We start from the raw sequence: 12,417 nt of genomic DNA, 5'->3' as shown, positions 1-12,417 counted from the left end.
GCGCCTCCCCTCACCTCAGGGCGGGCGGGGCTCTCCGCTGTCCCCTCACGTCGTTCCCGCCGCTCCCGCTCGAGTTTCCCGCCCGCTCCGCCCTCTCCTTTCCCGTTCCGGCGGCGGCGGAAGGGCCGGGCCCGGAAAGGGAAGCGGCAGCGGGGCCTGCGGCGGGGCCGGGGCCGGAGCCGGGCCCGGGGCGGCACCGCCGCGATGAGCGAGCCCGAGCTGCTGCTGGACTCCAATATCCGGCTGTGGGTGGTGCTGCCCATCGTCTTCATCACCTTCTTCGTGGGCATGATCCGGCACTACGTGTCCATCCTGCTGCAGAGCGACAAGCGCCTCACGCAGGAGCAGGTGTCCGACAGGTCAGAGCCGCCCTCGCTCCCGCCCGACCCCCGGCCCCTCTCGGCCCGGCCCCCGCTAACGCCGCGTGTCTCTCTTCCAGCCAAGTCCTGATCCGGAGCAGAGTCCTTCGGGAAAACGGAAAATACATTCCAAAGCAGGTACGGAGCTGCGTGGGTGAGGTTTTACAAAGAGGATGGCTGTGGAGGGAGCGCAGAGCGCGGGTGTGTCGGGGCAGTGCCGCGGGTGGAGCCGCCTCGGGCACCGGGAGCTCCCTCAGGGGCGGGGGGCGGACACTGCCGGGTGTCCCTGTCCCAGGGCAGTGTCCCGGGAATCCTCCTTGACATTGATGCCTGCTGCCGCTGATCGGGGCTTTAGCTGCACGCTGAAATGAGGTCTCTGCCCCCGAACCATTGTGTTCAATACCTGTCAGCAAGCATAGAGGGATGTAATACAACGTGGTCATACAATGCCAGCTGAAATGTTTGCTGAACTAAAAATCCGTCGCTCGTGCTGGCTCTGTTGCTGATAAATATATAATTTTGTGGAAATCCAGAGCTCAGCTGGAGGGGTGAAGGTATCCCATGTACTGGTATTGAGGCTGAAGCAGCACAAAGAATTTTCACAAAGCACTGAAAGCTCTTTAATTAACATGGACTCTTCTTCAGAGACTTCTTAGGATTAAGAATTTCAGAGAGCTGATACTCTAGATTCAGGGCAAAAGGAGGAGCTTTAGAGCACATGGGCAGTGAAGTAGCTCTCCAGGAAAGAAGGATGTGCTATGAAAGAGCTCAAAAGATGTCTGCATGTCTGAACAAGAAATGATGGTCCTGTCCTTTCATTTCTCATGGTGTTGGCATTGGCTCTTTCTGTTTTCAGTCTTTCCTGTCCCGGAAATATTTTTTTAATAACCCAGAGGATGGATTTTTTAAGAAAACGAAAAGAAAGGTAGTGCCTCCTTCACCAATGACAGGTATGTTACAGTACCATAACTGCAGCCAGGCAGAAAAGCCTGTCACTTTGTGCCAAGGGAGGAGGAGGGTGAACCAGCTGTGCAAGGGAGTGTGAGGGAGGAGGTGGGACTGTTCAGCTCTGTACTGGGCAGGGGGAGCGACACATTGGGTCACTTCATTTTGCTTAACTCCAGCCTCCAGCTGCTTGCAGTGTCTCATGAGAGCATAACCACCTCAGTGTTGCCAGAAGAGGGAATTTCTGCTCTCAGTTGTATCCATTTGTCAGTGTTTTGCACCAGCTCTTGCAGCATCTTCTCTAAACTGATTTAACTTAACTAATGTGTCCACAGCAGCAAAATAGCTGGGTAGTTAATTGTCCTTTTTCTATGCAAATCATCTCCCAGAGGGGTCAAGCAAGTCCTGTGATCTGGGGCAAGGGATGGGGTGAGGTCATCTGGCTGCTTATCTCATCTTGCAAAGCATTTTCAACAGTGGAAAATAAAGTTATTGGGATAGGACTGCTTTCTCTCTCATGCAGTTTCTTAATTAAAGTAACTGACAATTAATGTTTCCCTTTATTGTGATACGCTGCTACTTCACATCAAGTCTGTGATTTGCAGATCCTACCATGCTGACAGATATGATGAAAGGGAATGTAACCAATGTTCTGCCTATGATCCTCATCGGGGGTTGGATCAACATGACATTTTCAGGATTTGTCACAAGTAAGTGTCTGGAATAACATGGGTTTGGCTGTGTCTCTGACCTTGAGAGTCTGTGCTGCATCAGAGGTTTGCTCCTCTACCTGAAAGCAGTCAGTTGGAAGCTGCATGAATTTGGCTTGTGGCACTGCTGCTCTTCACTCCATGGAGGGGAAATTGCTCTCAGAGTACTGGCCATGGTCACAAAGAAAATAGCTCATGTCCTCAGAACAACTGTAGCTGTAAAACCAGTATTTAATTTTATTAAAAGTGCCTAAAATTCAGGTTGACACAGTGGAATTTAAGGAAGTATTTTTGATGTGTACACCTTGCATTCAAAAATCAAATTTGAATGTGTACACCCTGCATTCAAAAATACTTCCTTACATTCACAGTTCTGTTGTTTTTTTTTCCTATACTGTTTATGTGTTAAATGTTTCTTTAACAAAAGACACTCACCTTCACAGTCTTGAAGCAATACCTGTGAGGCCTGGGTCATCTAAGATTCAAAAGTTTTTAAGGTTCAAAAAACACTTCATATTGAAATGAATACAGAACTGCAGCTTTTTCAAAAATACAAAGTAACATTGCATTCCAACTAGATAAGATGCAACACAAGAACTACCTGCTCGCTTTGCCACGTGCTTTGCAGTCCTGCAGTGTCACTCTGTGAATGAAACTGGGCTGCTTTTTCTCATCCCACAGCAAAGGTCCCGTTTCCTCTGACGCTGCGTTTTAAGCCAATGTTGCAGCAGGGGATTGAACTGCTCACTTTGGACGCGTCCTGGTAAGCCTGTCCTCAGCCAGCAAGGTGGAATTCCCACTTGGAAAGTGCTGAATGTGTTAATGACCCTTGAATGGTCTGTGCGAGCTGCTGGAATGAGGAGCCAGCTTTGAACTGACATCAGCCCTGCTTGTTCTGATTTGTCAGGGTGAGCTCCGCTTCCTGGTACTTCTTGAATGTGTTTGGACTCAGAAGCATTTACACTCTTATCCTGGGCCAAGATAATGGTAAGACACTGTCCTTCCTGGGAAAGAACTGGCTTCTCCTTCCATGGGATGTCTTCTGAGGGAGGCTGGGGAAGGATTTCTAAGTTTTCAGCCAAAAAGCCTTTGAAAGCCTCTCATTTCTGTGAGGTTACCCTCCCAGGCCAGGTTTGATATCACCTGCAGCAAGTACCCAAATCTCCTGCACCAGCCTTTGGCTCATAAACTTGGTCTAGCCCACGCTTTCCTTCCCACCGAAAGAGTGTGCAAAAGTTCTGCTCTCAGGCTTTTATTTCTGGCAAGTATTGGTTTTAAGGAAAACTGCAAAGATTTCCTAAGTTAGATGTGGGGCAGGACAAATATGTATTGGGAATATAGAGGACTGCATTTTCCTCAATTGTTCTGCATATTTTATGTAAATCCGGCTAAGATGTAGGGGGTGGGAACAAGATGTCTTGTGGGAACTTTCTGGCACAGTAGTATTGCATTCTGGGTGTTTCTGCAACATTCTCATCTATAGTCAGAAACCAGCCTGCTGGCACTGTGCTCCAGGAAATGCTGTTTAAATGACACAGAAATCTCACTTCTCATCTGCAGCTGCAGATCAGTCCAGGGTGATGCAGGAACAAATGACAGGGGCAGCAATGGCCATGCCAGCAGATACCAACAAAGCTTTTAAGGTACAGTATTCCTGTTTGCTGGGAGCTTGCAGGCTCATGGGCTGTGTGGAACTTGGCCTCTCCCTGCGTCAAGGGAATTGCTCTGAATTCCTGTTCCTAAAAATAGAGCTGACAGCTGATTACTATCCAATGTCTCTGGACTAAAGAATTAACTAAGTACAAAGGACCTGACCCCCCAGAACAGAACTGGCTGTGTTTCTAGAAACAGCTGCACTGGACAGTTCCACCTTGGAGGGTTTGCAAGAAGCAGATAATGTAATTTTTCTAACTTCTGTGATGCACTCTGTACTGACCAATTAGTATCTAATTAAGCATAAAACACTGATTTCAACAAGCTGACAGGATTGCCAGGGTTTTAGTAGAACTTGGGGTTTGTTGCAGTTTTTTAAGTGTATTTTGTGTAGTTCTTGTCTAATACTGTGTTGCTTTCCCTTCTCTCCCTCTATTTGCTGCCATTGCAGACGGAATGGGAAGCCTTAGAACTGACAGATCATCAGTGGGCCTTAGAAGATGTAGAAGAAGAGCTCATGGCAAAAGACCTCCACTTTGAGGGCATGTTTAAGGAAGAACTTCAGACCTCCATCTTCTGAATTTGAGAATATGCTTTTGTCTCTTCTCGTGAAAGTTATTTGACAAGAAATGTTACTTTAAACTATATAATGTATTTTAGCAAGGCTGAGAATAAAACAGAAACATCATGTTCAGAACTGCAGAGTTCACTCACTTTGATTTGAGCCCCAGGACTGAGGGGTGTTGTATCTGAACTAGAGGCTCCGTGTGGGTTTTGAGCTGGAGTTCTGTTTCTCTTCCTAGGAAATGGATGCTGGAGAATAGACCTAAAATTTCAAGTTCACAAAGAGCAAGCTTGCTCCAATTAAGGTTTCTGACAGTAAAAAAGTACAGCCTGTTTTTCTTGTTTTATCCTTTTAAATAAACACACAGCGAGTTATCCTTTGCTTTTGAACAATTAGGACATCACATAACCAACTCAAACTTGGCTTAGTGACAAAGTACCTACTGCATCTTCAGAAGCAGCATGAAGATTCAGCTTCTGAAAGCAGTGCTTGCCCTCTTTATGCTCTTTTTCCTGTGACAATAATCAGGATTTGAAGCTTTCACAAGAAAAAAAGCATGAGGGGGATACTCACCCACAGCAAAGCATGGGACAGCTCACCTACCTTTCTCGTATCCAAGCCTGGAAGGCTCCCTGGAACTGCACAGTCCCCTGTGCCTGCTCCTGCCCTGGCAGCCTGCTGGGCACCCTGGCACCTTCTGTCCCTCCTTGCTGCTCTGGTTCCTGGGAAGAGCAGCTCCTCAGAGGCCTTTGGGCAGCAGAGAGCCAAAGATGGCAATGCTATGCAGGGGTAGCAAACACACACTATTTCCCCACTAATTTAATCCTTCCCAAGTCCATTTATAAGCACACAGAGCCCCTCCAGCCTGCCATGCCCAGCAGGGTGGCACTGAGCATGGGTGCCTGGCTGCTCCCTGCTATCCCTGTTCTGTTATTTACTGGGCAGGTGGGGATAGGAAATGCTTCAAGTGCCTCCCCGACCCATCTTCCTGCACTGCAGAGACAAGGGAGCAACTGTTCCTGGCTTGTCCATCTGCAGGAGCTCCTTAGAGCTCTTCCCCAGGGAGAGCAGTTCCTAACCTGGGGAAATGCTTCTTAAACAGAAGCTCTTCCATCTTCTTTTTCTCCTCTTTATTCTGAGCACTTTTCTCAGGGTGAAACTACACATCAAAGCAGGGGCTGAGCCAGGATGGTGACAGAGCCTGTTTTCTGTTCTCACCAAACTATCCCAGTGGTACAGCCACAAACAGCCCTGATACCCCTGGAGAAAACGGACAGAAGGAAGACCAAAACCCCCAGGGATCTGCAGAGGAAGAGAAATGATGATGAAACAACAGCTGAGACTTCCCAGTGCTCCAGAAAAGCAAGGACAGGCTTTGCTGAGCACCACATACCAAGAACCCAGCAATGTGGGCAAGAAAAGGCAACCCTGGAGCAAACACAACTCTCAGCTGGACACAGCAGTGTCCTCAACAGCTGATTTTCTCCAAAATCCTCACTGGTTCCCAAGGACTCGCCCTTCCCCAGCCCAAATCACTCCTGGAGCACCAGGCACCCCCACAACCAGCAGTCTTGGGCCACATAAGGAAAGCTGAAAATACAACAAAACCCAGTTTCAGTGCAAACCACTCTTTAATTTTCCTCTTTGTACAACAGAGCCAGCCACTTACAAAGTGCTAGTCTAAAAAACAGTCTGGTATTACAGCACACACACACCAGCTGAAGCCCAGCAGCTCAGAGGCAGAGAAAGCAAGAGCTGGGCCACTTGTTCTGCAGTACAACAGAGTCTGTTCAGCATCTGAGCATCACAGATTTAGCCCCACGATGCTTTTCTGTGTCAGCACAGGCAGGGAGGCGAGAAGGAGAACAAAGGCTATTTCAGATTGATTTCTCTTTTAAAAAGGACTTGTACTCCCCTCCCTTTCCTCTATTCCCTATTTTGGAATGCCCACATGATTTACTTTTAGGATAAAACGAACAAAAAAATGCTGATTAGAGTAATTTCAGTGCAGTGCTACAGCTTAAAAATTGCTTTTTGGATGCTCCCATCAGTAATGAGGAAAAAAAAAACAATATTAAGAGTTGCAAAAAACAGAACAAAACAAAAAAACTCCACCAGAACAGCAGAAGCAACTAAGCAATTGTGATCTCAAAATTCAAATTTCAATGTTTCAAAAGCAAAATTCCACAGAGGATCACACCAGTAGCATGCTGGCTAGAGGCAGCCCTCCCTTCTCCAAGAAAGAAAAACCCTCCTGTTTGGTTCGTCACTGAGCTAGATCTGTCCCTAAAAAACACAGGCCAAAGCTCTAGATTTTTTCCCATTTCTCACATGGAAGACCAGGCTTCCACCAAGGAGAGACTCACAGGAGTCCACATTCAAGAAGAAAGCTGGACTTGAGTCCTACAGGTACCACAGACAGCAAAGGAGGACAGAGGGAAGAGCATTTGCCACTTGTGCCAAAAGGATGGAGCAGAACCATTGAACAGCCAAGGCAAAGAGGAGCTGGGACAGGACTGGCACACCTGCAGCCCCACAGGAGGTGATAAGGTGGGGATCTAAAGGGCAGTGCTCAAGGCAGGAGGAGGAAGGCTGAAAAAGCAGTCCAAAAAAACCAAAGTTGCAAGAGAAAAGGCTGAAAACTCACACAATCCATTGCATTGGGCTGTCACACTTACAGGTGACACAGTGCTGAGCTTGGCTGGAGAAAAAAGCTCCAAGGAGCCACATAAACGAGCAAAAAAGGAGAAAAATGCTGTCACTGCACAAACTATACGAGAAAAGCTGGAGGCAGAAAAGTGCTTTACAGAGCAGCCTGGAAGTGAGGGGTGAAGGAGGTGGATGGAGAGGACAAGAAATCATCAACGTTACGGATGGTATTTTCTCTGCAGAAGAACAGGAGCTAGAGCAGCTGTATCCTGCCTCTCCGTGGGGATCAGCCTGCACATGTGCCACACCACAGGCAGGTACGAGTCACTTCTGGGCAAGGTTCCTACATTACAGGATTCAGTGTTCACACGAAAAAAGCTGAGTCAAAACTGCCCTGAAGAGCCTAAAATGCATCAGTGAAAAGATGGAAGCAAGAGAAATGTTTGCTGCTCAGCCAGAGAGCTAAGGTACAACAGCAGAGACTGCAGCAGATAGGCCAGGTGTACAAAGATCTGAACTGAGCTCCAGAAAAGGTGCAGGAGCCTCCCTGACACAGGCAGGGCCCAAAAGCAACACAAGAGTCGGCAGGAAGCCCCAATGCCGATTCACAGAATCGTACCCACCACACTCCAAGGGCCCCTGCGAGGCTCAGCTGTGACCGGCCTCAGACTGTCCTCTCCCGACCCCACCTACAACCAAGAACCACAGCCCCAACCCCTGCCTCTAGCCACACAGCTCAGCCAGACTTTAAAAAGAACTTTATTGAAGCTCCAATATATATTATTTTTGGCCTCTAAATACCCAAGTGTCAGCACCTATTCCTGGCTCTCCAGTGCTACTCTGCAAGCCCCAGCACTGAATCTTACACAGTGCTCGATCTTCCGCTTGACCCCTACAGAAGGAAGGAAAATTTTCAGATGCCTCAGGCATTGCTTTAGAAGAGGAACTGCTACCATGGTGGCTGGAGGTGATGCTTAGTTGGTGTCCATGCCGTCACACTCTTCTTGGGGAGGACATGGGGCACTATGTTCCTCATTGTTTCGGCGCTGATAAAACAGCACATACGCAGCCTTTGTCTACCAAACAAAAAGAAAACCCATCTGAAACCATCCACGCAGCTCGGCTGGAAATGTCACGCCCAAAGCAGGGAACCAAGCCTTCAGCACCAACTCAGAAAGGCCTCAGGCCAAATACTCACCACTATTTGGTCTTCTGAAGCCACCGATACGCTGCTGTCATCGAAGTAGTACCATTTGTCATTCACTTTATTCTTGGCGTAGGCAGTGTCTGCCAGGGGGAGAGACTGAGCTCAGCTTTGACATTACCCACCCCAAGCCTAGTTCACCAACATACACATCATCTGCAACATGCTGGCTGCTCCATCTAGGACCATGTCCCATGTACCAGACTTACCCCTGACAGCTGAGACACAGGGCAAAGAAACTTAGGAAAAGAATTACAGTGTTTTGTTCACCTGCCTTGAGCCAGAGCTCTCCCAAACACATAGTTTAAGACTCTGAATTTTCACATGAAGGAGGTTTTCTGTTGATGACAGATCTGATCTAGTGTTTGCAAGAGTCCTCACTCAAGAAGGAAGTTAAAAGTCCTCCAAAGTCTCTTCCAGCCAAGACTTCTGTGACTGTGGTCCCCCATCTCAGAGCATATCCCCCTTCAGCTGTGACCCTCCCCAGCACTCTCCAGTAAGGAGGTCATTTTCAAATTTTCAGGTTCAGCACTGAAAAATCTTGACTCTGCTCATAAACTGGGGAACACCATCACACACACCAATGACTACTAACCAGGATCCCACAGGCATCAGAGTCAGAGCTCAGGCAGTTGCACATACACAAACTGGTTCTCTGCCCTGCAGCTCCTAACAGGAAGGGTATTACCTCGTAGTGTGATTTTCACCTGCCCACAGAACACAGGTATGTTTTGGGGAATAGACACCCTTGGTGAGGGCAACTGCAGGTGTCCAACACACAGAGTCCCCCCCAGACCCTTCTGCCCACGTTTCTTTGTGCCCAAAGGACACAGCAGCAGTTACTCACAGTGGCCCACTCCCATGGCTCCATAGTGATTGGAAACTGCAATGAGGTCATACACATACGAGCCTGCTCTCGGGTCGCAGACAAACTCGGACATGTTTAAGCCCCTGGAAGGAAACCCAAAAGCATCAGCACAGCAGTAACCAGCACTTTTTAGGAAGAGCTGCATGGCACCAGTGAAGCTCTGCAGGCAGCACTGGTGCAGCAGGGCTGCTCTGTTGCCCAAGGGCCAGGCCTTATTAGTGTGAACACCAGACTTGTCACTCCTCCCACACAGGGCAGGTCCTGGTAAACACACCAAGCACTGCCAAAAGGTTTAGAGGGAGGTGCTGCCTAAAACACAGTTCAGTGTGTCCCTGTGTAGGCATGAAAAGTGAGACAGGAGTAGTAAGGAATACGCTTCATCCCGCAGCAAGGAGCTGACAAGCAGAGGCAGAGGGACAAGGCAGGCTTTCATCTTGTACTTGTGCAATACTCAGTACTACAAGTGCAGCTCTGCCCAACAAATTTGCTAAAATCACTACAGAAGTTCTCTTGGTTCAGCAGAATCACCTTAATTAATGCTCTTTGAGATGTATAGAACTGAATAATCTTAACAAAACCAACCCCCCAAAAAGCTAACCAATTCAACTCACGCCTGCTGTCGAGCTGCTCAAACCCAGAAGACATTCTGCTCCAGTTAGAGCTTTCACAACAAACCCACACCCAGAAACAGAAACATCAGAAGTAAATTTTTCTTGACCAGATTCTTCAAACTCTTCCTGGCTTGAGTGCAGAATCCTACCTGATAGGGAATTCCACAACAGTGTCAAGTTTATCCCTCCAGTATCTGCTGTATGAGAAGCGTTTTAAATGCACCACCAAAATCTTGGGCAAAGACCACAGGTCAAACTTCTTTGTGGCCTGTTGATGCTTCTTACAGTTAGGGCAGTACCTGAGGAAAGAATAACAAGCAAGGAAATTAATAACTACATTAAAAGAAAAGCTTCTGGCCTTGCATTAAAGATGCCTCACTAGCACAGCACAGTCCCTGCCTTACAGAAGGCACATTGGCTGTGGAATATGCAGGTGAACAGATTGCCTAAGAGAATTCCAAACTGCAGCTTGCTTTCATTTTTTTATAGGCAAAATGCCCTATGACAAGTTTATTAACTGAACATTGTACAAAAATTAATTTTCCTTTCATAAATTAAAAAAAAAAGTTTAAAGGTCCCATTACTTTTTTATTATCCCCTGATGCAGCTCAAACAGGTCACAGCTGCAAACACATCTACAGCATGTAATTGGAAATTAGTAATAAACTATCTCCCAGTACACTTTATTTTCTTACACAGCTATCAAACAACTTCCAAAGCTCCTCTGCACACATGGTAATCACATTTTGGTCACTTGGGATCTGCTGTATCTCGTAGAGTTGGGAGCAGGTCAGGAGTGGCTCAAGTTAGAAATAATACAGGATTAAATGCTAAGGTAGCCACATACTTTCAGTCTTTATTACCACACTGTGTGACACTGTCTAGAAGACAGATGTATCCCTGGGAATTGAAAATGACCTGATCTTTGAAGCTCCAAGCCCACTGACACTTTGCCTGCAGCCTATGGAGTCAATCACTTAGTAGAGATCTTACAGACTTCTCCCAGGTGAACACGAAAGGACAGACCTAGGAAATTATCAGAATCCCACGACAAGTAACATCAACTCAAACAGTTAAGGCATTTTATGCTAAACATGCAGGCACAGGCTCTTACCACGGGTCATGTTCACCAAGTGTTTCCATAGTAGTGAAGAGCTCTATGCAGTCTCTGAGGGCCACTACAGCCTTCTTCTTCTGTGCTTGTAGCATGCTGCCATGTTTTTCAAATGCCTAGTGAAAGGGATGGAGGATTTATTCAATTCCATGTACTCTGTAATCATTTCCATCACAAAATTACAGGTTCACCTTCCCCCTGCTGCCTATATCTGCCCCCCTCCCCTTCCCCAGCCACACACTCCTCTCAAGCTTCCAGCCACTCCTTTCTTGTGTTACTAACAGTCCATAACAAAAAATACAGTATGCCCTTACTAAAAGTTGGAGGGTTTAGGGCGTTTATCAAGACAATAAAAACAGCTTATTCTGTTACAAAAGACGATCCAGCAGAGCTCTCACAGAGGGAATACTGAACCTTCTGTCAGGCTCCACGAATTCGGCTTCAGATTTGAGTTTTGTTTTGTGAGTGGACCATGAACTAGACTACTCAGTTTTGAAATTAAAAGGTCTGCTTTTTTCAGAACACACTAGAAACAGATCAGCAACCATAGATCCACAGACTTTACTATTAATAGATTTTAAGTAAACATACCTCATGCTGGTTTTTATGAAGGGAGCTACACCTAAATTTCACCCTTTACCATCATCTTTTAAGTACCATGCAAGTTTACATATAGATTATTTATAAAAAGAGCATACTACAACCTGTGCCTCCTGTTCATCATAAAGTAGCCTCCGTGTATCAGAATCCCAGTCAATAGCAACTGCAGAAAAAGCTACAAGAAAGAAGAAACATTTATTGCAAAGGTGTAAGGAGAAGGAAGGAAAAAAAAGATAGCAAGAAAATAATTACCACTCAGTTTTAAGATTTTTCCTTCAACAATGGAGTTTATCTCAGAGGTCCCAGAGGAATTCACAAGGCTAAAAGTGAAATGCTGTTTCTTGCAAGGCTGCAGGTCTCTTGCTGCCTCCACCTGCATACAACCCTCAGAGTGGCAGGGATCAGCTTCAGTCAGCTTTTCCTTGCCTTCCTCTCCACCATCCTGATGCTCCATCTCTTCAATGTCACCTGGCAAAATTTACAACAAGGACAATATTAAAGGGCTTCACAGAATAAGAAGCCTCTGCTTGCTGCCCCCTCCATCTGAAGTTGTATTTTTCCCTTTAGCACATTCCAGGTGTGCTGGACTTTATATCCTAGAATCAGGTATGATGGAGAGTGCTCAGCTGGCAGTAGGTTAACAATGACACCTACAAGAATTCCCCCCATCCCATGCAGAAGTCCTACACAATAGAGTGGTTTAATCATGGTGAAGAAACAATCTGCTGGAGCTTAACCAAATACACACAGAACAAACCAAATGCTAATTAAATACTTGAGAGTGCTGAGAAGTTCCCAACCAATTTTGAAAGAATTCTACCTTCAACCACCCCATTGGAGCCGTTGCAGGTTCCTCTGTCTGGGCAGGGTGTGGAATATTCTTCTGCCAAAGGGAGTTTCACGTAGCGGCTGAAGAGAGGGGATATGTGTGTCACACAACCAGAAGGAAGCTGAGCATCACAACAGCAGCACCCCCCTGCCATCAGTTCTTGCTACCCTATTCCCCTCAGCAAACCAGAACCCATCATGTACAGCAGCATTTACAGGTCAAGAGCCCTCAGAGTGAGTCAAACAATTCAGTAAGCCTCTGCTCTCACTGCTTGTTCCGAGTTTTACTGGCAGTAGATTGAAAGGCAAGA

General features: G+C 46.7%; 3 protein-coding genes across 3 annotated transcripts in view; 1 reads left to right on the top strand and 2 right to left on the bottom strand.

The window, feature by feature from the left end:
- Positions 1–115, bottom strand: part of FANCD2 (FA complementation group D2) — a 33,124-nt gene extending 33,009 nt beyond the window's left edge. Inside the window, exon 1 of the mRNA XM_027886220.1 lies at positions 15–115. The gene's annotated coding sequence lies outside the window, so the exon portion shown is untranslated. The remainder of the gene's footprint in view (positions 1–14) is intronic.
- A 23-nt stretch (positions 116–138) lies between these two features.
- On the top strand, positions 139–4,364 carry EMC3 (ER membrane protein complex subunit 3). The gene is made up of 8 exons (XM_027886259.1): positions 139–359; positions 440–497; positions 1,216–1,309; positions 1,910–2,014; positions 2,696–2,777; positions 2,922–3,001; positions 3,575–3,657; positions 4,119–4,364. Exons 1-8 carry the CDS (start codon positions 205–207, stop codon positions 4,245–4,247), a joined length of 786 nt encoding a protein of 261 aa, XP_027742060.1. The 5' UTR covers positions 139–204; the 3' UTR covers positions 4,248–4,364.
- A 1,480-nt stretch (positions 4,365–5,844) lies between these two features.
- The window catches only part of USP4 (ubiquitin specific peptidase 4), a 31,509-nt gene continuing 24,936 nt past the window's right edge, over positions 5,845–12,417 (bottom strand). Inside the window, exons 16-23 of the mRNA XM_027886218.1 lie at positions 12,099–12,187; positions 11,531–11,746; positions 11,383–11,453; positions 10,679–10,794; positions 9,714–9,863; positions 8,933–9,036; positions 8,080–8,168; positions 5,845–7,957 (exon numbers count right to left, since the gene is read on the bottom strand). Coding sequence (XP_027742019.1) covers positions 7,856–7,957; positions 8,080–8,168; positions 8,933–9,036; positions 9,714–9,863; positions 10,679–10,794; positions 11,383–11,453; positions 11,531–11,746; positions 12,099–12,187 — 937 coding nt within the window. The 3' untranslated portion in view covers positions 5,845–7,855. The remainder of the gene's footprint in view (positions 7,958–8,079; positions 8,169–8,932; positions 9,037–9,713; positions 9,864–10,678; positions 10,795–11,382; positions 11,454–11,530; positions 11,747–12,098; positions 12,188–12,417) is intronic.

This window comes from Empidonax traillii, unplaced genomic scaffold (assembly GCF_003031625.1).
Source record: "Empidonax traillii isolate 1590-97213 ecotype Southwest subspecies unplaced genomic scaffold, ASM303162v1 scaffold182:size1009393, whole genome shotgun sequence".
NCBI classification, from domain to species: domain Eukaryota; kingdom Metazoa; phylum Chordata; class Aves; order Passeriformes; family Tyrannidae; genus Empidonax; species Empidonax traillii.
The sequence above is the reverse complement of the archived record's forward strand: the minus strand, read 5'-3'. Positions and strand labels throughout refer to the sequence as shown.